At 57.1% G+C, this 24,342-nt stretch overlaps 2 protein-coding genes across 2 annotated transcripts; both read right to left on the bottom strand.

The window, feature by feature from the left end:
• Positions 1–347: 347 nt before the first annotated feature.
• Positions 348–9,537, bottom strand: LOC112313827 (chymosin-like). Its single transcript, XM_024570453.3, has 9 exons — positions 9,380–9,537; positions 7,297–7,447; positions 6,335–6,452; positions 5,485–5,603; positions 4,281–4,480; positions 2,943–3,056; positions 2,122–2,266; positions 1,280–1,378; positions 348–595 (listed from the first exon to the last, which is right to left on the bottom strand). Exons 1-9 carry the CDS (start codon positions 9,439–9,441, stop codon positions 458–460), a joined length of 1,146 nt encoding a protein of 381 aa, XP_024426221.1. The 5' UTR covers positions 9,442–9,537; the 3' UTR covers positions 348–457.
• Positions 9,538–20,464: 10,927 nt separating this feature from the next.
• PROK1 (prokineticin 1) lies at positions 20,465–24,155 on the bottom strand. Its single transcript, XM_024570054.3, has 3 exons — positions 24,082–24,155; positions 21,379–21,504; positions 20,465–20,671 (listed from the first exon to the last, which is right to left on the bottom strand). Exons 1-3 carry the CDS (start codon positions 24,151–24,153, stop codon positions 20,552–20,554), a joined length of 318 nt encoding a protein of 105 aa, XP_024425822.1. The 5' UTR covers positions 24,154–24,155; the 3' UTR covers positions 20,465–20,551.
• Positions 24,156–24,342: the final 187 nt, after the last annotated feature.

Below are 24,342 nucleotides of genomic sequence, written 5' to 3'. Positions count from 1 at the left end.
CCCTCTGCCCCCTCTGCCCACTTCCCTAACTTCTCCCGGAGGCAGCGAGGCCTTCTCTTCACAGGCCGGAGTCTTCCTCTCTCCGCCAGTGCTCTCTGCTTAGCCCCACGTCCCAAGCGTCGCTCCCCGTCACGCCCTTTCCCCAGAAAGATCTCGTGGAGGAGAACAGGAAGGGAAGACTTTACCCAACCTGAGCTTGAAACGGCCAGTTCCCTGGTGAAAGTCTCCCCCATCCACAGTGTCTCCCACCCGCCACCAACAGTGGGGCCCCAGCTCGGCCAGACACACTACGTGACCGCCGCACCCCACAACAGGGCGGGGCATCAGCCCCAAGGAAAGCCAGGCTCTGCAGAGACGTGGTATTTATTGAGAACTGATGTGTGTGCACGCGCGTGCAGGCGTGCAGGCGTGGGCGCACGCGTGTGTCGGGGCAGCGAGGGTCACGGCCAGAGTGCCATCAGATGGCCTTGGCCAGCCCCACGCGGTTGTTGGCCCTGTCGAAGACGCTGTAGTACTCGCGGATGAAGACGTCGCCCAGGATCCAGTGCTCCGAGCCGTCCTCGCCCTGGAAGTTGCTGGTGCAGAAGTCCCCGTCCTGAGAGAGGCAACCCCGTGCAGAGAGACTGGTAAGCCCGGCCGTGTGCCTGCGGGCCGGCCTGCCCCCACTCCCCATCACCCTCTCATCCGCTCCACCCTCTTGTCCTCGGAAGCACCTGCCATGGCAGGCAGACGCCAGTGTCCCATTCATCTCACTCAGGAGGTGAAGACACTGCCCTTCCAAAAACTCGGGGAGGGAGTCCAAATTCAGCTAGTGGGTGTCCCTCACCCCACTCCTCCTCTGTTCTTGCCTGCACCCCTCCTTCCCAGCCTCAGCACCTGCTGCCCTGTGGACCTGCCAGAGCAGGTTGGGAGCCCCTGGCCTGGCCAGTTTGGGGTGCTTAGGCCGAGGTCAAAGCAGATCAGTGGGGATGGTGTCTGGGTCCCCACAAAACACAGGCTCTCTGAGAAAATCCCAGACAGAGCTCTAGGCCCCTGGGTTTAGAAGCTAGAGCCGTGGGCGGAGGTTCCCACGGGACAGAAGGCACGGCCCTGCCTGCCCCATTTCTCCCAGGACAAGGCTGTAGCAGCCACAAGGGAGGCCCAAGGACCACAGGGCCCCCTCAGAAGGCCAGGTGGTCTACACACATCCTGCACGCCCCTAATCACCAACTGTGCTGACCCTCCAGGGTGGTGGGGGCGGGGCAGGGCGAGCCTGGGGCATTGCTGCTGAGACTCATACCTGGCTGGTGTAGGCGTAGGGCGGCAGTGGGTACTTTTTGCCATTGATCTCGAAGACCACGGTAGGCATGCTGCTCAGGCTCTTGCAGTTCGTGTAAAACTAACAAACCAACCAACAAAACAGACTCACAGATGCACAGAAAAATGGACGGCTGCTGGGGGCGGGGGCTGAAAAAGGTGAAGGGGATGGGGCAGTACAACCTCCCAGTTATAAAACAAATAAGTCACGGGGTGCCGGGCCCAGCTCAGAGCAAACAGTCTGTGTTATTACAATATCGCCACTAGCAGTCAAAGTTAATGTGGTACTATTACTAATATCATGATAACTCTGTACAGTGACAGATGGGCACTAGACTTGTCAGGGTGACCACTTCGTAAGATATGGAAACGTGGGATCACTGTGCTGTACACCTGAAACTAATATTGTATGTCAGCTGGACTTTAATAAATAATTGAAAATTATTTTTTAAAAAGGCCGGAAGGAAGTCCTCTGCAAAGGGAGACAGGTGTGACTGGAAGCTACAGAGAAGGTCCCAGGCCAGGGCCCGTTCTCCGCGCTGGAAGCTGCGCGGTGAGGAGGGGCCTGCTTTCTCAGAGGACCCCCGGGAGGCACTCAGGCTGGGGCTTGGTCCCATGTCACAGTCCTCAAAGAGTCACATTGAGGGGGACCAGCTGTCAGCCAACCCAGGGGCTGGCCTCAGGCTCGGGGGACAGGAGGTCAGGCTCCATTGGCTACACGGGTCCTGGGAACAAGACCCCCCGAGACATCCCAACATCTGGGGCTCCCTCCTCTTGGGTCCCCTCCCCAGGAGGGTCTGGGAGGGCGTGAGGGCCCAGCCTCACCATGTCAAACCGGCCCTTTCTGGCCCCAACGGCCTTCTGGATGTTGAGAATGTCACTGCTGGGCCCAACCAGCATGGAGGTGCCCGTGTCCAGGATGGCCTGGCAGCCGCCGACACACGCCACCACCGTGCCATCGATAGTGATACTGCAGAGGGTAGACAGGATGGTCCCACGTCCAGCCCTCCTTCTCTGGGTCCCCTCTGGCCTCTCCTGCCAGGACCCTCAGGCAGGGAGACCAGCCAACCCCCTGGACCTGTTCCCTTGGGCCCCTTCCTGGAGTCCCCGCAACTTCCTGAGCTCAGAGAAAAGACCTGGAACCCAACTCAGTGGCTGAATCAAGACTGCCCACCTTCCGTGGGGCAAGAACTGCGATAAGACAGCGAAGGCATGCGCATCCGGGGTGGAATGAGCACTTCGCTCGTGGCCTGAGGAGCCGAGTTTCCTCCCTGCATGTCTCAGGTGAGTTCCCTGACCTTCCCTCTCTCAGGCTTCTCATCCACAGAACAGGCACATTAACAGCCACTCCCTCGCCCTCCTTAAGGGATGGTTTCGAGGCTCAAACTCCATGTTAGAAAACTAGAAAATGAGGACACAACCTCCCTGGGCTTTAGAGAGGACCAGATGAGACAGTCCTGTTATCACTCAGTCAACACCCCGCAGGCAGTGAGCGTGACCAGTGCGGCTGGCCTATGGGGTGGCTGTCCAAGGCCACGGGCCGGGCTGCGTCTGATTCAGACTCTGATGGGATGGGCTTCCGAGCTATGCACACCAGGCCTCCCGCCCCCACCCCCCAGAGGGGCCCACGGCTGCCGCGCACCCACCTGTCCACGGTGAACTGCCAATATTCCTGCACTGTGACGGGCACCCAGTGCAGGGAGCCCGTGTAGTAGGACTGGTCGATGCCCCCCAGTGTCAGCATGCTCCCCTGGCCGTTCCTGGAATGGAGGACAGGTGTGCTGTGGCCCTCGGCCCCTGGCTGCAGCAACTTGCCCCAAGGTGGATGAGGGGATGTCAGGAGCCAAGCCACCACACAGGCCACGGGGCCACCAGGCTCCACTCAGAGAGCCCTCAGTTCCCAGCTGTCACCCTGTGCCCCCGCCACGTCACCCAGGCCTACTACCCCAAGGCCCTCGCTGCAATTGGGAGAGAGGGTCATCCGCGAAGTCCCACACACTTTGGATGAAACCTTCCACCTCAGCCGAAGCCCCTCTGTCCCTTCTGAGACTCTGTGTCACAGCCGGGAGACATGGCACACTAGTGTCACCTGCTCTCACTCTGTCGTCCCCATTCTTAGACCTCGCCCAGCTCTCTCCCACCTCTGGGCTCCAGCACAGGCTGTCCCCTTGCCTAAGACCTGCTGTCCCTGTCCCATCTGGATGGCTCCCCCTCAGGCCTCAGCGAAGCCTCCGGCCTCTCCACACCCATCCTCGGTGAGACCGGGCTTCCCCGTTATTATTCAGCCTTTAATACAGGGAGACATCACTGCAGTCCTCTCCATACTTGTCATCAGATCAAGTGTGTCACTGTGTGTTGTCTGTGTCCCCTGCTAAAAAGTTCCCCTGCACACGGGAAGGACCCACAGACATCGATGGAGTGAATAAGTCAGTGAATGAATGAATGAACCAGTCTGGCCTGGGCTCCCCTGACATCAGCATTCTCCCTGTCCCGCCCCCGCCCCTCTGTCCAGCCCAGCAGCACCATCCCAGGGACAGGCGGGGAAGGTGGGGGCCCCTTAGCTGGAGTCAGGAACACGGGGCTGCAGGCATGGCTCTGCCACCAGTTCCCAGGGCGGTTATTCATCCTGGCCTCAGTTTCCCGAGTTGTGAAAGGAGAAGGTTAGGGCTCCACAAAGTCTGCGAGTCTCAGCGACGTCAACAGATGACGACCGGGGCCTGCCGCTTTGGGGAAAAAGTGTACAATCCCCTGTGCAGAGTTGGCTCGTTTCGGGGGTTTTCTTTTTAATGCCAAAAATGAAAGTCAAATTTCAGCCCAGGGGATTCTCACTCCATCAATGACTACGTCAAGGACCTCTGGACACAAGGGTGGATGTGCCCGGATTCTGGGATCTGCCCTGGAGTCGCAGCATCCCCCAGGGGTGGGCACTGTCCATGGTCCCCGCCAGGCTGCAGGAGCCGGGCCCAGCGGTGTGCAGCCCCTACCTGCTCATGTAAACGGAGAACAGGTCTTGGGCCACCAGGTGCCTGCTCATCATGTTGTCGAACACGGGCACCGAGTGCTCGGAAGCCAGAGAGGGGTAGGCCATACCCAGGATGCCATCGAACTGGGAGTAGACGAAGACATTCCCAGGCTCCAGGGTGCTCAGGCCCACGGTCTGCTGAGGGTCCACAATATTGGACACCTGCAAGAGAGGCAGAGACGTCCACCAGGGGGCCTTGGACCAGACGCAGCAGGGCCCCAGGTCATGCTCTGCTAGCCAGCCTGCCCTCCGCTAGGTGGAGGGGCTCTGGGATGCTCCAAGGCCCTGTGCCAGCCTGCAGGCCTCCCATCAGCGGCTCCTGGGGCATCTCCCAGGGAACAGCTGTGGGTGGACAGGAAGCACAAACACGCATTTTGCATCTGAAAAAGCCGGATGTGTGTCCTTAACATGTAAAAGACCTCAGGTACCATGTGACCTGGGACCAGACCTCTCCCAGCCTCATTCGCCACATGTTTCATGGAATAGTAGTGCCTGCACCTCCAGGCAGAACACGTACCCATCACTCACCGCGTGTCCAGTCATCAAACACTGACACTCTGCTGAGGAAGCTCTAGCTCCAAAATAGCCTACTGGGCTGCCCACTTCTCTGGAAAGGGGACCTGTCACCAGCCTCCTCTGAGCCACCTCAGTGGCTCCTGCTTCCTCGCTGTCCGCAGTGACCCACCCTCCCCACAGGCAGCCTGAGTGATCTTTGAACATGGATGTCCACTCATGTCACCGATTGCCATGCCCCCCAGAGGCTTTGGATGGCTCTCAGGGTGGAACCTTCATCCCAGAGTCCCCTCCTGTGCTCTGGTCCTGCTTCTTACACCTCCGCTCCCTCCTCTGGCCCCTTAACTCCCCCACACTGATCTTCCTTCTCTTCCTTGGATGCCCGAAGTCGCCCTCACGTCCACGGAGCCCTCTGAGTGGGGCCTGAGGCTCCCCGTCCCACGATGGGCAAGTGAAGGCGGCCAAAATCCTTCTCAGAATTCTTACCCACCACTGGGCCATGGCAGGGAGGGACAGGATGCAAAGGGCCCCCCAGCAAAGGACCTCCCAGCACCGGCCCAAGGGGAAAGCAGCCTGCCAGAGCCAGGGGTCAGGGAAAGCAAAGCAGGTGGGGAGGGAAAGGTGTGTGCTGGCTGGCCCGGGGCCTCACTCACAATGACGGTGTCAGAGCCCAAGACGCCCTCCATGCTGCCGGTGCCATAGTGGATGCTCAGAGGCTTGCGCAGGTCCCGGAAGGTGGAGGACTTAGATGGGTTGAAGCGGGGGTGGTTTTCTGAAGCACACACCAGGGTGAGTGGGCCTCACTGGGCCTTGTCAGAATACAGCCTAAACGCTGGCCACTCTCTCTCCCGAAAACAAGCAGCCTGTCCTCCCTTCAGCCCACAGATTTTTCATAAAGAAAATTAGTGTTTGCTGTTCGACCCACCTCTCTGATGCCAAGCGCAACCTGTGTAGCCTCCAAACCAAAATAAGAAAGAAAAACAGCCATCCCCAGGTTTCCCGGGGCATGTCACTTTTATCAGCTTTATAATCCCAGGTCAGCCCCTTTTTTCCTCTGAACTTGGTTTCCTCATCTGGTAAATGGGGCCAAAGAGAGCACAGGCCTCCAAGGATTGTCAGGGAAGAAATAATAACATATATTTTTTCTCAGCCATGAGAGGCCTCCTCACTCCATTCACCCGGTGCCCCTGGCGTGTTGCAGCCCCATTTTATAGAAGGAAAACCGAGGACCCATGAGAGTGAGCAGCTCATCTTGGCTCCTGACAGGGACAAAACCAAAGCCACACTCCCCTCACTTCCAGCTGCTGTGCTATACATCAGAGCCAAGATCTACACACCTCCCCGTCTGTGGCCATTCGCCAGGGTTGAGCAAGCAGACGGGATGCACAGGGAGGCTGGGACTGTCAGAGAAAGCTCTCCCGCGACCTCACATGGCCCACTGGCCACCCTGTCCACTGCTGGGCCCAAGTGTGCAGGGGCGGGCAGGGAAGGCCAGTCACTCACGGCAGGCTTCGCTCTTGCAGTAGGTGGAAGGCACCCAGAGGTCCGAGGAGCCGGTGTCGAACACTACGGTGAACTCCTGGGGTGGGGTCCCAATGTAGATCTTCCCAAAGTACTGGCACTGCAGACAGAAGGCACAGAGTGCAGGTGAGAGAGGGTGCTGAGGGTGGAGCCTGTCCAGTTTTGGAGGCCATGTGCTTCAGCCCAGAGACCGGGGAGGTCGAGGGGAAAGAAAGAGGAGGCTCACTGGGGCGGGGTCTGCAGCCCCCACGCTAAGCCCCCACCCCAGCCTCGCCTGGCATGACCCTCCCACAAGCCCGGCAGCACTGAAGCAGATGTTAGACCAAACTTCAAGTCCTGCCTGGTAGGGACACTGGCCACCCTGCCAAGAGCAGGGACAGAGGGGTGGGCACCAGCTAGGTACAGGCCCCAAGTCCCCCTGGCAATCAGTCCCTTCTTACTGTGAGTCGTAACTAGAGCCCAGGCAGGGCGCAGGGAGACCTCGATGGGGAAACGAGCACAGAAGGGAAAAAGTGGGCTGTTTCCCACCACAAACGACAGATGAGAGAGAGCCTGGCTCCAGAAAGGAACCAGGCACGCGGGGCCTTCCTGCCGCATCCTGGGCAGTGGTGGACTGGCCACCAGCTGCCCCACGCCTGCCGAGTCCAGAAGGAGACACGGGCTCCCGGGGCCAGGAGAGGCAGGTGTAAGCTTGGACCTGGGAGCGGACGATGGAACCAAGGGACACTGTCTGCGGGAAGCTCGTCTGAGCTGAGACCCCTCCGACAGCGAGGTCTAGAGCCCAGCGCTGCAGAGCTGACCGAGGGACCGGGACGCGGTGGCCACAGCCCTTGGGTCTTCGTGACTCCTCGAAAAGGGGAAAGCGGTGGGGGCCCAGGCGGGGGTGGGGGGTCCACCACACCCTGTGTGATAGCCGTCACTGGGAGGGGGGCGGAGCCACTCACATCCATGTAGTTGAGCAGGGGCTCGCTGGCCACCTGTCCGGACTTGGAGTACTTGCTGCTGATGGCATACTGGTGTGTCTTCAGGAAGTCCTCCAGCATCCCACTCTCCTTCAGGGCCTTCCTGATGGACTTGCCTTTGTGCAGAGGGATCCTGAGGAGACGGGAGGAGTAGCGAGCAGGGTGGCCAGCGCCCCAGGGCTGCCCCACCTCTGCGAAGTACCCCAAGGCTCGGGGCTCTGTCAGCCACTCCCGCACTGATTTCTCATAACCCAAAGTAAGAAGATAATATGTTTTCCCTCTGCTCACAAATCAATGCCTACCCTTAGTAAAGGCAATGCATGCTATTTTCTGTTTCTTTCTCTTTTTTTTAGCGCTGATGGGCGACTTGATAGATACATTTTATAACCAGTTAATGAGTTTTGCAACTCTGAGGTTTAAAAGACACTCAGCACATGATCACTCAGTCTCCAAAGTCTTGCTGTGCACCTACTATGCGCCAGACACTGTACAGAGCACAGGGACACAATAGTGAGTAGGGTGCATTGTCCCCATGCTCTAGCGAGGGCTACGACAACACTCCCGCCCTTTGCTCTGCGCTCTGAGGAGCCGGAGGTGGGTAGAAATCCTTTAAAGGGCTCCAGCACAGAGCCTGGTCCCCAGGGAGCTCCCGGCAGAGCGCAGGTGTCGGATGGTAGTGGCAGGTCAACAGGGGAAACCACAGAGGCTGGTCTGTGGCAACTGGGCAGCCCCCCCGGAGCCCTCAGAGCTTCAGCCCCATCCTCCGCAGAACGGATAAAGTCCTTCCTTTCCAGCCACTCTCCCCAGACGCCCTGTGGTCGACCAGCCCAGGGGCTTAACCTCTCTGGCGCTTCATCTCCTCTCTGGGAGGCTGAAGGAGTGGAGCTTGATGAGCCCCCTGTCCTAGCCAGCTCCCCCATGTGGGGCTGTTGGAAGGATGCCTGGGGACTAGAGAGGAAATGATAAAGGGCCGCTGTGTTAAGACCCCTACAGAAGTGGGTTTTCTCAGTGGATTAGCCCAAATGGATCCCACCCGGGACGGCCTCCTGTCTGCATCGCGCCCCCAGCCCTCCTGTGTGGCCTCCGCGGGGGCCAGACTTACAAGTGAAAGGCTCTCGGGATGTGCCTCAGCCTCTCTCTCTGGGATCGAGAAGGACGTGCGCCCTAACGGAAGGAGCCTGGACAGAGCTCCGAGGACCAAGCCCACGGCTGCCCTTTCCTCTGTCCCATGCCCAGGCCCCCAGCGCTGCCCGCTTGCTGGGCTGTGGTCCCTGATCAACTCAGGACCACCCACAGTCGTAGCGGTGACTCTGCTGAGCTGTCCCATCCCAGCCCAGGACCCCAGAGAGCCTCCCTCAAAGGGACCTTGAACCTGGAAACCAGAGATAGTGTGATGTCAGCAGTTCAAGTCCATGTGGGACCAAGTCCTGGCTCCACCTTTCCTAATTATGTGGACGTGCGACCCTCCCTGAACAACAGTTTCTTCGTCTGTAAAACGCAAATAGCAACATCCACCTACCCCAGTGACGATTCGGGAGAGTGTGGGGGAGGCCTCGTTAAGTGTCTGGCGCCTGGTAGCAAGCGGCTCAATAAAGATCAGTTACTGTTTCAGAAGGAGAACTTTGCCCACAAAAGACCTGCTGCATCTGAGAACTTGGTTTTGTGGCAGAAATACATGCGTAGCTCTCACACAGCGCCAGGCGGGGTTCAAAGCAGTTTGCAAGTATCAACTCTCTGCTCCTCACCACAACCCCACGAGACGGGACAAAAGACGAGGAAACTGGGCACAAGGTTTGTGGCAAAGCCAGGGGTCAAATCGCAGGCAGCCCAGTGAAGAAGCTGTGTCCTTAGCGTCCCAGGCTGCCCGCCCCCTACCCTGAAGTGGACAGAGAGAAAAAGGTCCCAAAATTCAACAGAAAGACTGACAGGGAGAGTATATCCTGGGGGCCCGCCGTGTTCCCCCCGAAGTCTCCCCAGGGGAACCGATGGCGGCATGGCCAGGGAGAGGCCCACCCAGTGTGGACACCTGAGATGCCCGTGCCCTCCTCTGGGGCCTGACACCCACCTGGTGACCCCACTGCCCTGGGACAGAGCAAGGACTGCCAGCAACACCACGAGGCTCCTCATCCTGGACGGCGGGCAGGACGCTGCTGCGGCCCGTGCCCACAGCCCAGCCTTTATGGAGGGCGCCAGGCTCCCTCTGGCTGCAAGCCCTGACTTCTGGCCACTCCGCAAACACATTAAGGCAGCACCCACTCCGATAAGGGCCCCCCCACTCCATTCCACGTCGCAGGGACTTCAAAGGCCTCCCCGATCCGCTTTCCCCTTCCAAACAAGACTCCCTGAGCTAACACAGGTGGGGCCGCCTGCAGAAACCTGTCTCACGCTCCACTTTATGGTCTGTAAAGAGGCCTGATTCAAAGGACCCCACTCCCGCCCTCGCTGCCCTCCCCCCACGCCTGGGCCTGATTCACAGGAGCCAGCAGCCGGCCCTGTCCAGGAATGTCCCCCGTTTTCCAGGGGACACTCAGTCTGTTCCTGAAGTGGCATCTGAGGCAGAGAGTGTTCAATTTGTCACCAGGAGAGATGGCAACCCCACGATTCCCGCACCCCCAGGGCCAGGGCCCTTGGTTCCCCGCTGGGAGAGTGTTGGGAAGGGGAGGGGTAGATGCTGGTGCCCAGGAGCTGTTGGGAGGCCCACAATGGTGAATGGGGGAGGCCAGCATGTGCCACCCACAGAGGGGAAGGGGAAGAATGGGTGAGGCCAAGACTTGGCATCTGAGTCCCACGCCGGGGTTCAACTCCTGGGGAGCCCATGTGCAGGGGTTGATGACTAGAGGGGCCAGGGGCCAGGCCAGACAGCCACTCAGGCCTGCAACCCGAGAATGGGGTGAGGAGGAAAACTAGACTGAGCCATTCGGAGGTGGGGACATCACCTCCCAGGGGTGAGGGGAGGCTGTAAACCAGAAATCAAGGTCAAGGCAGGATAATAAGGCAGGGGCTTTGAGACCACAGTGTAGGGAGGGGAGACCACAGTGCCGGCCTCTGACCCCAGCAGGCCCTGTGAGGAGGCCTGGTGGTGACAGAGGAGGAACACCTGGACCTGGAACAGAGAGGACAGGCCAGGCAGCCAGACAGATGGTCCTGTGCAGAGGTCCCTGGACACAGGTGGGGGCATGGAAAGGGACAGACTCGGAAGTTTCCAGCATTTGACTTGGGAAGGCCTCAGGAGGGAGCCTCAGGGGGCCTGCCATCAAGGGAACTGAGTGTTTTAGGACAGGAGGCAGGGAGCCTGCCAGACCCACATCCCTTCCCCAATGGCCAGGCCCCCACTGTTCTTCAGGCGGGGGAAGAGGCCACATCACACCCTGCTGTCTCCATGACGCCTACCCTTTGCCAAGACCTGGGAAGCAGCTGGAAGAAACACTAAATGGTACCTCTCCTTCCTGTTTTCTTCCCCGAGGATGGTTGCCTGTCCCAGCAGCCTGCGTCTCTGAGTGGGGTTCCCGCCACACACCAGCCCCAAGCAGGACACGTGGTAGTAGATGCTCAATAGGTGTTGGGCTAAAGCCCGTGAACAGCAAACCTGTTTCCACCACTGTGAGGCATATTCATTATGTCCGCAGACGGGCAGAGGGAGGCTCAGAGAGGCTTGCCCGTCATGGGGAAGAGTTTGCATGGTCGCAAGGCCCCTGCCCTGGCACCAGGCCTAAGCACACGACGGACATGTCATCAGTTCACAGTGTCAAGTCCAGGGCAGCTCTGCCCCTTGCTCATTCCTCCCAGCCTCTGGACACCGCTTGGGACAGCCGTACCTATGGGCGGTGGGCCCATCTGGGGCTGGGGCCCTTGGGGGTCGGCAGCGTTGTGCAGGAGCTCTGCTCCACGCCACCAGTGACCCAGGTTGACCCAGCCACCCACACTCCTGGATAATGAGCGCTGGAAGTGAGGCTCAGCCGCCTCTCCCACTGCAAGGTGACGCTCAAAACCAAGACCACAGGTCCCTTGGCACGGGCTGCTCTGTGTGTATTCACAAGATTAGGATCGTTCTAGCGGCATTCAAGTGCCCGCTATCAGGAACGCTGCCCCACAATGCACCGCGCGTTATGATTGTGTATCGGGGGGCAGGGGGTACAGGCCAAGACCTGCAAAGGCTTTTAGAAAAGCTCGATAAGATTTCATTACTGGTCACCCGGCACCAGTCGGGGACGACTCCACTTGCCCCGGATTCCTGGTGCCCTGGGACTGACCCACGAGAGCGGCTAAAACACAGTCACGGCACAGGACAAGCTGCTCTAGGCACCTAGCCTGTGTGAGCGCCACAGGAAAAGGGCAAAGCCAGCTCGACTGGGTGTCTGGAGCACCTTCTACAGGCTCACGCTGGACCCAGACATGTGGAGCTGATGTCATCTCCAACCCTGGGGAACCCACAGTCGGGTGGGGACAGGTCGAGTCGGTGACCCTGGGTGATGAGCACTTGCAGAGGTGACCCAAAGAGACAGCCCCCTCCGGCTGGGAAGTGCAGGTGTGACCATCCTGAGCTTAAATCCTGGGGCCCCCACAAGGTGGAGTGACGTTGAGCACGCCCCTTTACTGCTCGGTGCCTCGGTTTCCTTTGCTGTCGAGACGGTGGTCCTGGGCGGGTGGTGTGATCGTCAGAGATAAGACGAAGGCTGCCATGTGGTCCGCAGAACTTCCAAAATTGTTTAAGCCTGATGCACACCGACTGCACGCCGACTCTGCACCAAACAGACAAAGGACTTTCGGGGCAGCTGCAAACCCCAGCCGCCAGATGGCAATGTGAGGCTGGTGTGCTGGAGGCCCCGTCAGTGGTGGGTTCGGTGTGTCCAAACCACCACCAACAGCTGGCCACCACCACGGTCAGCTAGTGTCACTGTGGGAACCCGGCCCAGGGACGCCAGGACTGTCCATTGTCCAAGAGATACAGGAAATGCGGTTCTGGGGGTAAATACACCAACTTTTATAAAAGAGGAATCCTTTATTTTTACACTGTGCAGACAGCATGACAGGTCTGCAGGCCAGCCCCCCAGGGCGTGGGCTCCAGTATGCCCCCTAGTGGCAGTCTCTGCCAGGAGCCACTTCACCTACCGGCGGAGCCAGGAAGAAAAAGTCTGGCTCCCAGGCCCTGATCCAGCCTGGACCCGCCAGGACAGGAGTCCGAGGTACCAGGAGCAGGATCGGCAGAGGGAAGGAAAAGCAGGACGCCCACGAGATCTTCCGACTCAGGACCCACTCATTTCCTCCCGTTGGACCTTCGCTTGCAGCTACACCCAAAGAGCTCGGTGGTCCCTCGCCAAGGGGAGGAATGCACAAACCCAGCCCTGAATCAAAGAGTTTTTTTTTCCTCTGAGATGAGTGTGTGTTAAAAATATCAAGTGTTAATCACTGGCAACATTAATTTATGAGAACGTTTGTCTGTTTCTCAACTTCCAAGTCGACATCTGGCGTGAGGGCTTTGAAACTAACACCCGCTGGTGTTATAAATAGCCCAAGTTAAAATCTTCACCTTGAACTAAACAGAGGGACTCTGGGGGTGGGATTACGGAACGAAGACCGCTGCACTGTGCAGTGAAGTCCTGCACACTCTGTTTGGGGAGGGGTTTAATTTTTCTTTTTTTTAAAGATAGTGTGCCAGACCCATTAGGGTCCAGCAGCTCTGAGGTCGAGGACAGCCCTCTGGGTACCTAACAAGCACCCAGGCGATGCCCATGACCAGGGAAGGCTGGGGAAGCAGTGCAAGGGGTACCCCTCATGACAACCCTGCAAGGTGGCAGGATCAGCGTCCCCACACATCAGACGTGGGAACAGACTGAGAGCTACCCAATCCTCAGGGGGCTGAGTATCTGAACCTTTGCTCCCAGGGCCACAGGAAGGGGCTGGGCCACGGGGTGGAGGGCAGGGAGAGGACAGAGCCACCGTGCAGGGGGAAAGCAGGTGGGGCGTGGGAGGGCAGCGTCTGGGAAGAAAGCTGGGAGATGCTGGGGACAGCGTTCGGCCCCATTTCTGATTGTCCCCAGCCCCCCAAGGGCTCAGGGCATCGCTGGGGCCACACAGCAAAGCCCTCGCAGACCCAATCGCTGTGCGGGTAGGCTGTCCCCACGGGTCTCCCCCATCCGGGGCTCCTAGGAGGGTGTAAGCTGTCCAGATAGCAGTGGCCCCGGGCAGCCTTCACTCCCCACGTCCAGAGGCACCCACAGACGCCTTGTCTGTGAGAGCCCGGGCCGTCTGACCCACCCAATCGTGCAGTAGAAGCAAGGCGCTGACCTGTGCTCCCACCGCTCCCCAGCTGGAACCCAGCTGCCCTGCTGAGAGCCGGCCTCCCAAGGGCTCAGCGGCCTGAGAACACTCGCAGTTCCTCCCTCTGACCCCAACTCAGGGGCCTCTGCTCAGTGTCCCTCCTTTGGGACTAACGAGACCAGGAGGACAAGCCTGACAGCACCAGTCTCATCGTGTGACTCTCTTCCCCTCAGGCTGTGGGCTACTTCTGCCCTTGTGGCTCCTTACCAACTCACCCACGCCAGCAGGCCCCAGACAGAGCAGGGCAGCCCCTAGCCCAGGGGCACGGGCCCCCTTCTCTGTAGCCACGACTCCCTAACATCCACTCCAGAGATCGAGCATCCTAGCCGGGCCCCACATGGGAGCTGGGCCCACTGGACCCGTATTTGCCTCCTGACTGGGGCCTCGGGTGGCCAGGGCAGCTTCCTCACCTGCAGGGCTTTCCAGCCCCCAGGTGCTGGCCTTCTGTGAGCAGAAATGACAGCCCCTAAGAGGGGCCTCCTCCTCTCCTCCAGGGTGGCCCCTCCCTTTGTATCCTTTTTCCACTTTGCCACTTCGATGATTGAGGTGCACATGGGGACAGCCATCCCCACTTTGAGATCTAATCCTTGCAGACCCAGGCTCAGCCACATACCCCTTATGCCCCCGCCCCCCTTCTCTGGTCTTGCTTGTCCTTGTTTTACATTAAGGCCACACTCTAGCTTGACTGGAACACTTTCTTTCTTTCTTTTTTTTAATAGATTTTATTGATTGTGCTATTACAGTTGTCCCATTATTCCCCCTTTATTCCCCTTCGTCCTGCACACCCTCTCCCACCTGCATTCCTGCCCTTTAGTTCATGTCTGTGAATCATACATACAAGTTCTTTGGCTTCTACATTTCCTATACTATTCTTAACCTCCCCCTGTCTATTTTGTACCTACCATTTATGCTGCTTATTCTCTGTACCTTTCCCCCTCTCTCCCCCTCACACTCCCCTGCTGATAACCCTCCATGTGATCTCCATTTCTGTGATTCTGTTCCTGTTCTAGTTGTTTGCTTAGTTTGTTTTGGGCGGTTTTTTTTTCCCTTATGTTCGGTTGTTAATAACTGTGGGTTTGTTGTCATTTTACTGTTTATACTTTTGATCTTCCTTTTCTTAGATAAGTCCCTTTAACATTTCATATAATAAGGCCTGGGTGATGAGGAACTACTTTAACTTGACCTTATCTGGGAAGCACTTTATCTGCCCTCCCATTCTAAATGATAGCTTTGCTGGATAGAATAATCTTGGATGTAGGTCCTTGCCTTTCATGACTTGGAATACTTCTTTCCAGCCCCTTCTTGCCTGTAAGGTCTCTTTTGAGAAATCAGCTGACAGTCTTATGGGAACTCAGTTGTAGGTAATTGTCTCCTTTCCTCTTGCTGCTTTTAAGATTCTCTCCTTCTCTTTAATCTTGGCTCATGTAATTATGATGTGCCTTGGTGTGTTCCTCCTTGGATCCAACTTTGGGGCTCTCTGAGTTTCCTGGACTTCCTGGAAGTTTATTTCCTTTGCCAGATTGGGGAAGTTCTCCTTCATTATTTGTTCACATAAGTTTTCAATTTCCTGCTCTTCCTCTTCCCCTTTCGGTACCTCTATGATTCGGATGTTGGAACATTTAAAGTTGTCCTGGAGGTTCCTAAGCCTCTTCTCATCTTTTGGAATTCTTGTTTCTTCATTCTGTTCTGGCTAAATGTATCTTTCTTCCTTCTGCTCCAAACTGTTGATTTGAGTCCTGGTTTCCTTCCCGTCACTGTTGGTTCCCTGTACATTTTCCTTTATTTCACTTTTCATAGGTTTCATTTTTTCCTCTAATTTGCGACCATATTCAACCAATTCTGTGAGCATCCTGATTACCAGTGTTTTGAACTGTGCATCTGATAGGTTGGCTATCTCTTCGTTGCTTAGTTGTATTTTTTCTGGAGCTTTGATCTGTTCTTTCATTTGGGCCATTTTTTTGGTCTCGGCGCACCTGTTATGTATAAGGGGCGGAGCCTTAAGCATTCACTGGGGCAGGGCAACCACATCGCTGTGACGTGGCGCCGCCCGGCCCTCCAGTCACTGCCTTGCCGCGAATCCTCTCTGCCCAGCTGCCCGTTTCCACCCCTCCTACCGGTCTGAGTGAGTGTTTCTACTTTGACTCCTTGGTTGTTGGACTTACGTACAGTTCGATTTTCTGGCAGTTCTGGTTGGTTTCGTTTTTAAATTGTTGTTGTCCTCCTTTTGGTTGTGCGAGGAGGCACAGTGTGTCTACCTACGCCTCCATCTTGGTCAGAAGTCTTCTGGAGCACTTTCTGCTGGGAACTAACCTCTCCACCCTTGGAAAGAAAATTAGAATTTTTGTTCTCTGTTTAATTGATTTCCTCTGGAGCTGGGGGTGAATGGGTAAAGCCGTGTTTCTCCAGGTAGGCAGGGGCAGGGCAGGGGGGCAGATGACCAACTGCATTTGTCACAGCTGGGAGGGGGTCTCTCCAAGCCCCGCCGAATCTGAACCCGGGAATCAGCCCCTTAACCCCTTCCTCCGGAGCTTCTCTGGACAGTGTGGAAACAGACATTTCCTGGGACTTCCAGCTCTGGGGGGTGACAGCCACCAGTCCCGGGGACACCTGTCTGAGGGGACATTTGCTCTCGGGCAGTTTTAATTTGAACACAATCTGAGAAGAGCTGGGAGAGAAGTCAGAGCCCACTCTCCTGCTTTTTCTAGAAAAAGAAACTGAATGGCGCAGGGTTAAGATCGGGAGCAAACATTTCCACCTCGCTACGACACAGCGACCCCTGTGTGTAAGCAAGGGGTGCAGACGCACCTAGATAAGATTGGCCTAAGTTCCCACGCGGAGTTGTTCTGGAGCTTTGTCCACATAAACCTGTGCTTCCAAACTTCCTGAGAATAACAGAACGCAGTCTGGACACGCAGTACTTTTCCTCACACCGTGTTTGAATTCTGGGCATTCGAAGCATCACCAGATGGAGGTTTTCGCTCCTTCCTGGCAGTTTGGCCAGTTTACCCCACTGTGGAGGTGACTCCAGGTGATGCTGGTGTATGAGCCAGTTCAGGAATCCCAGTGCTGCCTGTCCACGATGTCGTCATAAATAAACAAAAAAAGTACGAGACATTCCAATGGATCTCGTGCGTGCCGGGCCCAACCTCAGCACTTCACATGCACTAGCTCACAGCAACCCTGGGGGGCAGGTACTTTGGTTATTAGCGCCATTTTACAGGTGGGAAAACTGGGGCAGAGGTTCGGTCACTTGGTCAAAGTCCCTGCCTTGTAAAGCTATTCACCACCGGGTCCCCGGTCCGTGGGAAAACTTCGCCAGGGTGACTTTGCAGCTAATTCCACGAGAAAGGTCAACCGAGCAAAATGCAAAATGGCAAGACGATGTCACGCTGCCACCTGACACACGTGTTTGCTTGGTAGTTGGGCTGTTTTGTGGTGGAATGTCACAGGCTGCCCTGTGTCTTGTGTGCGTCCAAACTGTGCCCACGGCCTCTTACCCGTGAGAGTTTCTCTCTGTCTTGACCCAGCTGATTCTCCTCATTGATCTTTGACCTCAAGATAAAGTCCCTCCGTCCCTCTAGGCCAGAGATTTCTCCTGCCCCATACAAGGCAGGGTGCCAGGAGCTCTGATCCCCTTTGAGAACCACACGCATGCATTTCCTGCAGGTCACAAATGAAGAGATATCCCTGTGACCCGTAGGCAGCAGAGCCTTCCAAGCAGGCAAGGGCTGAGACATGAAAGAATCTTCTGGACAGAAGGCCATACCTCCACAGCCTGGGCCAAGTGGTCTTCTTAAGGCCCCAGCACGGTTCTCTCAGGCTTGTGGCTGGCCATAGCTCCCTCCGGGCCCCTTCTTTATAAACTTTGAGTGAAAGGCATCAGTAGCAGCTTGTCAAGGTCAAGAGGAGCCTCAGGAGGACTGAGGGGGGGGTGGAACAAGGAGGGGCTGGTGCATCGTGCAAACTTATTCCTCCCCAGGTTCATCAGTTCAGGGTGCAATTCTGAAAGAGACCCAAACAGCTACCGTAGGAACTTCTCTTCCCCCGCCAACATGGGCCGTGCTCCCCCCATGGAAAAATTAAAAGTGTTCTGGCAGGAGACAGCCTGCCTCCAGCACACACCTGTGAGGCCTCCAGTGCAGCTCCATGGGCTCTGAGTACAGCCGGCTGCCCTGCTTTTTTTTTAATCCTCACCCAAGAACGTGTTTTTATTGATTTTTTTTTTAGAGAGAGAGGAAGAGAGAAACAAGAAAACATCAACCAGTTGCCTCCCATATGCACCCCGACTGGGGATGGAACCCCGAAACCTTTCAGTGTACAGGGCAACGACACTGCCAGCAACTGAGCGACCCGGCCGGGGCCAGCCCACACACATTTTAAGATGTGGTCGCAATAAACGGAAAGGGGTTAGGGTGCCATTCAAGGTAGCTGGTGGAGAAGACTGCACAAGGCAGACGCCGTCTTTGGCACACCACTCTCCCCACCCCACCAAGTCAGGGTCATGTGAACGAGAAGGGACCCCAGCTCTTTGCCAGCCCACAGTGTTTCCACCCCATTACACCCAGACCAGAGGACCTCCCGGGTGCCTGGAGGCCCCAAACCTCCGGAGCTGAGCCCTGGTTCCAGTAAAGACGGGCCACCCTGTCTGGCCCTGGGTGGCATGGAGACAGGTCCCAGCCTCAGGCCTCGTTCTCTCCAGCCAGGGGGCATTGGCCTCACCCTGCCAGCTGACGGAGAGCAAGTTTTCAATGTGTGGATTTTAATATTCATTTTTCTAAGTAGCTTTATTGTGATGTAATTCACATTGCATACCAAGTCACTCGTTTAACATGTGTAACTCCGCGGTCTTTAGGACTTGGACATTGTTTTAGAATGCTGCTGCTGCCCCAGAAAGAAGCCCTGTACCCCTTACTAGTCGCTCTCCGTCTTCCTGCCCTTGGCCCTGGGCAACGGACACGCTATTTTCTGTCTCCGTAGGTTTGCTTACTATGGATGTTTCACATAAAAAACATCAGACAGGATGTGGACTTTGGGGGCTGGCTTTTTAGCAGTGTGTTCTCAAGGTGCTTGGTTCCATGTTTTGTGGCTAAGTGATATTCCGTTGCGTGGAGCTCAGGAAGAAAAGACAGTGGGAGAAATTAAAATCTAGGCTGATCTTGAACTTGGATACTCAGCGGAGGGGGGTGACCAGCACACAGTTAGATGAGGAGGGACACCCAAACGTCCTTGTCTGACCCTGCCCACCTCCACTTTCCTAATCCTGGGGGAGGGGTGAGAGGTGTCTCTCTCAAAGGTGATAGTAGGTTCTAAGTACCCAGGGTGGGGCAGGACCCAATGGGGCTATTAAGCATTTCTCCTGCTCTCCTTAGAATGGCGGTCCTCTTTCCACAGGTGGAAGCATTGCCCCTCTAAACCTCCGAGTGAGTCTAACTCCTGGGGTTCTCTGGGGACTGGTCCCCATCTGCTTTGAGAAGGTGGCGTCCTTCTGAAGCTTCCATTTTTTTCCATGTAGCTCTTCTGTGCCATCCCCACTTTAGCCACGAGATGGCGCCAGACTCCAGCAATTGGAGAGAAAGGATTGGGGTGAATGGGGAAGCACAGTCCTAAAAGACCTGTCTTGAGGGGTGTCCATTTTACCCAATCCGAATTAAATTTTTCTAAGATGCATCTTTATTATGGAAATATTCTACTTATCAGTCAATTCTTTTTATAGCTACACATCCACTTTCTCCCAGAAACCTTCCTGGCTGGGAGGAGGCCCACAGTGGCACCTGTCCCCCACCTGGACACAGCCCGGCCTGCCCCCGAGGCCCTACTCAGGCACAGCAGGGACACCACGGCCAGTCATCCCTTGTTTGTGCTCTTATTCTGCAACCAGTAGGCCAGGGCACATGGCCTGTGGTGTCACCGCCCTGTCCCCAGGGAGCCGGGCCCAGATAGGAGGTGCTCAGTGGGGCTGGGGGTCTAGAAGAGCATGGGCCCCAGTGACACAGCTCCCAGACAGCCTGCTGTGAACTTCAGATGCCCTTGCTTCCCAGAGCTAGAAGCCCTCCCTGGGCGTGGGGCCTGCACAGCCTGGCTGGCCGCTCCCCCTCTCCCTCCCCCTCCCCCTCCCCCCAGACTTGCTCCCAGGGGCTAAGCCTGGGAAAGGGGCTGTTTAAGGCAACTCCCTAATTACTTCCTAAAATGCTGATTAGATTAAACCCCACCATTGACTCTTAGGGGGCCATGGGAATTGGGGATGTCCCTGTTTACTGGCAAAGTGTGCACGCAGGGACCTTGGAGGCCCCCTGTGATTCTGGCCCAGGGGACAGGCTGCTGTCTGGGGGTCCCCCAAACTCCCTGGCTCCTCACATCTGCCTCGAGGTCACCATCCACTCCCCTCCAGGCAGGGCTGACCTCGGGCCTGTGACCTTGGGCCTGTGACCTTGGGCCTGTGATCCAGGGAGCCACTGGATCAAAGGAAGGTGACCGCAGGGTGACCCCCACAGGAGGCTTCGGCCAAGACCAGCAGGCACCCCACTTCTGTCCTGGGAGGGGGTCAGGCGGGAGAGCACATGCAAGGAGGGAAGGACACTTCAGCTCTGAAGAGCAGAGGGCAGGTGAGGCAAGCACAAGGGAGGGAACATTCTTCCTGTTACTTAAGCCCCTCAGGCAGCAGAGAACCGGTCTCGCCACCTCCAAGGCCACAGCCACAGCTGGGACACCCTCAGGCCAGCACAGTGAACCACGTCACCGGGCAGGTGGACTACGTGCTGGGCAGGAGGGATGGGGGTAAGCGCTGACGGGAGTGGCAATGCAGGCAGCTGGGGGCGGCGGGGACGGGGGCCACGTGGCAGAAGTAAAATAAAAGTCCGTAAGAGACCATCCTGGTTGCGTCAGCAAGACAGCTGGTGGGCTTCCCGAGACCAGACGAGCTCTAAAAGTTGATATTCTTCAAGTCCATGGAGCAGCGGTACCTGCCATCCAGGTAGCGGGAGCACAGCAGGTTGGGAAGGCAGGGGCAGGTATGGTGCTGGCGCTTTCTGAAGAAGGGGATCTGTGGAGAGAAGAAGGGGGACGCCCTCACCAAAGGGACATGGGCTCCAGCCTTGACCGCTGTCTCATCACCCCCACCCCAGCCCAATAAGGACAGCTATGACAGAGAGGCCAACTGAGGCACAGAGTGGCCAGGCAGCGTGCCCAGATGACACAGCTAATTTTTGGAGGAGCCAGGACTTGAACCTGAGACTATAGGATCAGCCACAACACAATGCTGCTCACCCCCGACCCTAAAACCCCACAGCCCCCAACACTGCCTGCCCTTGCTGACCCGGCACACACACGCACACATTTGTTCCTTGACTGAATATCACTTGTAATTCGTCCTCTATGTGCGTGACACTGTGCTGGGGCTGGGGAGCAGCTAGACAGGACCCACGCTGTCTCTGTGCTGTGACCCACACCCAGACGAGTGCTCAGCCACCGAGGTTCCTCAAGGGGGTTACATAGTAGTGATGAAGAGCGTAGTTAGTGTCCAACGGCCTGGGTTCAAATCCCAGCCCTGCCACTTACCCGCTGTGTGACAACTGACAAGTTATTTAGCCTCCCTGTGCCTCAACTGTATTATCTGTAAAACGGGTTAATAACAGAGCCTTCCACCTACGGTTGGAAAGAGGCTTAAAAAGGCAAAAGCACTCAGTGGGAAGAGAGGTTCCAGCCCAGCTCTGTCTCACTGACTGTGGCCCCAGCAGGTCCCTGCAGCACCTTGCGGCTTGCAGGGTGGCACTCATCTCCTTCCCGGCCCAGCGGGGTGCACATCCGCAGATCTTGGAGCCACAGGCTGACCGCACAGCAGGTGCCGGCTCCACACTGGACATCCCGCTCACAGGCCTGCAGGGGGCGACAAAGGGGCCATTAAGGCTCATTGGTGACACCCAAGAAAAACCAGAGCAAAAAAGAACATCCAAAAACTATTGAGGGGAGGTGTTGAAAGTGGCACCCACCCCCTAAGCCCCACAGGACACCTGGGACCTTGCATTATTGCCCCAAATCCCCTCTCAGCGGGGGCTCAGGGCTCAGTGGGGCCTCAAACCTGGATCTGAGAACCCCCCCACCCCCACCCTGCTGCAAGCTCCTTAGAGGCCACTCAGTAGGGAGAGTCCTCCCCTTCTGACAAGTCTAGAGGTTAGGAGACAGCTTCTCTGGCACAGTTGACACTGGTGGGATTGAATTAGCTCACATTCGTGGAGTGGGGGAAGAGGCCCTGAGGGCCCCAGTTTCCCAGGAGGTTGGTGCTGAGTTTCCCTGGACCCAGCAGCACCCAGTGAGTGCCTGCCCTCCCCACGTTGGTGCCCCGCACTCTCACCAGAAGCCCAGCTCCACCTGAGGCTCTGGTACCCAGGGAGCAGCTGCCCCTCTCAACAAGAGTGAACCCCTCCAGGCAAAGCTCCCAGGTTGGGGCTGAGCGGCCCTGTGAGTGTCTGGAAGGGACAGTGTGTGAAGAAGGCCCCGTGAGCCCACTTCAAACAGAAACCTGGATTAGGGGAAACCGAGCTCCAAGCTGACCCTGACTCAGGGGGCCGCAACAGAGAAGCACTTGACCCCTCGACCCCTCCACCTCCAGGGCTCTGCAGCTTTGTGGGGCTGCATTGCAAAGCTGGGCATGGGTTCACTCTTCTCTCCCAACAACAGGCCTCGGGGCACCCCCTGCTGCCCGCAGCAGGTGGCAGGACCTGACACTGCCCGCCTGCTCCGCCCCGGGAGCGGCATGGGGGAGTGGCATGGGGGAGCTGTGTGGGGGGTGTGGACTGCTCATCACCCTGAGGAGCTGCAGGCGGCCATCACCTGGCGGTGCTAGTCTCCAGGCTGGTGAGCGCATGTCTCACACACCAGAGGGCCCCTGAAAGCTCAGGGTCAGGGCCGAGTAGACCCCACCCGACCCTCCTCCCAGAGGCAGGGTATCACTGTCCCACTCTGGGGGGGAAGGACCACCCAGGCCTGAATGTGGGGCGGGTCGGTCTGGGAAGCAGAGGAGTGTAGATGGTAGAAACCAGCCTCTTACCGAGAGTCAGATGCGGGGGATGCAGGGGGGGGAGGCACTGGGAGGTCCTGACTTGCCCTCAGCGTGGGTTCTACCCTCTCCTCCCATGTCCTGTCTGTCACGCATTTCCTCTTCACCAGGTTTCGCTCTCACAGTGCTTTTCAAAGTGATAACTTGAAGGAAGGCACTTCCCACCTCTCAGACCTGCCTCCTGCCTCCACTCTGGGTCAGATGTCCCAGCTCACAGTGCGAGGTGACCCGGGCATGGGGTCAACCTTTGGCTCCCACCCCTCTCGGCAGAGGCAGGGTGACCCAGCTTCTCCCCTTCGACTTCCCCTCCCGACCCGCGAAGCCCAGGAGGAGGCCAGGCTTCGGGGTTTGCTGCACTAGGAACGATCCTGCACGAGCAATTTCATTTCCACTCTGGGTCTCCAAAGCATCCACTTGCCTTTCATACCTGTCCTTTGAAACCCAGTCTCTGTCCTTTAACAAGGAGAAGAAAGTGGCTCTCCTTCCTCTCAACAGGAAAACTAAGCTGATTCCAGGAGTTCTTGGGCATTTCCCTGCAGTTTCACTCCCCAGGGGGGAAGTTGGAGGAGGTGGAAATGCAGGTGAATTTCCTTTCTTGTCCTAGTGGCTTTCATCTGCAAAGCTCTCAGGTAAACTCACTTTCTTTTGGAACAAGAACGGTTCCACCACGGAGACACAGCGTGTGCTCCTCTGAGGGCAGCCCCAAGTAAAGTGGCTCTTCTGGGAGAGACTCGCAACCTGTGTGTCTGGGGCACTAATGTGTGCGGGCCGGTGTGTACGCACACCCACCACCGTGAGGCCGCGCTGCTCCGGGTGGCCCCACGCTTGCTTTTGGGTGCACTCAGCCGATTGTCGGAGCTGTCCTGGCTCCCACCAGAACGGGGCACAGAGTGAAGACACGAGCATAGGAAGGGACAGAGTTTCAAGACAGCTTTCGGTAAGAGCAGAGAAAGCAGAGGTTAACCGCGCTCAGCAGACGCTAATAAGGTCCCTGCCTTCAGTGAAGCCAACGCACGGGTGAATTGAACTTAACACATGGACCAGACTGTATGTGAAAACCCAGATTTGCACAAAGGATAAATTAAAAGATGCTAATCCCTTTTATAAGGGGTTATTGCACCTATTAGGAATCTTCGTGTCAGCAAAGGTTCACACACAGAATTTTCAACGCTCTCCTAATCCACAGAAAACAGGATTTGATTAACACACAGCTTCTGCGAAGCACATCCATTTAGCAGGGCGAGGTCTGAGTAATGGGAAAAGCATGTGAACAGCAGGAACACTGGCAGGGGATGGCTCAGCCCCCTTCCCTTCGGCTTGCCCCCCGAGGCCCCCGACTCACTCCCATGGGGACCCCAACACCCTCCAGAAACCCCGGGAAACGCCAGCCGACTTACCCCGGTGATCACGGCGCAGTCGGACGCTGCCACCAGGAGCAGCACGACAGAGACCTGCGTGGCCCCTCTCATGGTGACCGTCCACTCCACTCACTGCTTCGCGCTTCCTGCGACGCAGCCTCGTCCACCCACCAGCAAGGCCAGGCTCTGGGCACCTCCCCCTGCAGATTTACCCGGTCGGATGTGGGCTGCCTGCGGGCGCCTGCCTCCTCTCCTCCCTTCCCCATCCTCAGATGATCTCAGACGCAAAGATGAGACCTG

The sequence above is a fragment of the Desmodus rotundus genome, chromosome 12 (genome assembly GCF_022682495.2).
Source record: "Desmodus rotundus isolate HL8 chromosome 12, HLdesRot8A.1, whole genome shotgun sequence".
Lineage (NCBI taxonomy): Eukaryota > Metazoa > Chordata > Mammalia > Chiroptera > Phyllostomidae > Desmodus > Desmodus rotundus.
The sequence above is the reverse complement of the archived record's forward strand: the minus strand, read 5'-3'. Positions and strand labels throughout refer to the sequence as shown.

Excerpts from the sequence above, each read along its gene's own strand:
- LOC112313827 (XM_024570453.3), bottom strand. The coding sequence starts at position 9,441 with ATGAGGAGCCTCGTGGTGTTGCTGGCAGTCCTTGCTCTGTCCCAGGGC. Across the intron at positions 2,267-2,942 it reads TGGCAGTTCACCGTGGACAG|TATCACTATCGATGGCACGG; the intron begins GTGGGTGCGCGG and ends TACCCTCTGCAG. Across the intron at positions 1,379-2,121 it reads GAAAGGGCCGGTTTGACATG|TTTTACACGAACTGCAAGAG; the intron begins GTGAGGCTGGGC and ends TTGGTTTGTTAG.
- PROK1 (XM_024570054.3), bottom strand. The coding sequence starts at position 24,153 with ATGAGAGGGGCCACGCAGGTCTCTGTCGTGCTGCTCCTGGTGGCAGCG. Across the intron at positions 21,505-24,081 it reads ACTGCGCCGTGATCACCGGG|GCCTGTGAGCGGGATGTCCA; the intron begins GTAAGTCGGCTG and ends CGCCCCCTGCAG. Across the intron at positions 20,672-21,378 it reads GCCACCCTGCAAGCCGCAAG|ATCCCCTTCTTCAGAAAGCG; the intron begins GTGCTGCAGGGA and ends TTCTCTCCACAG.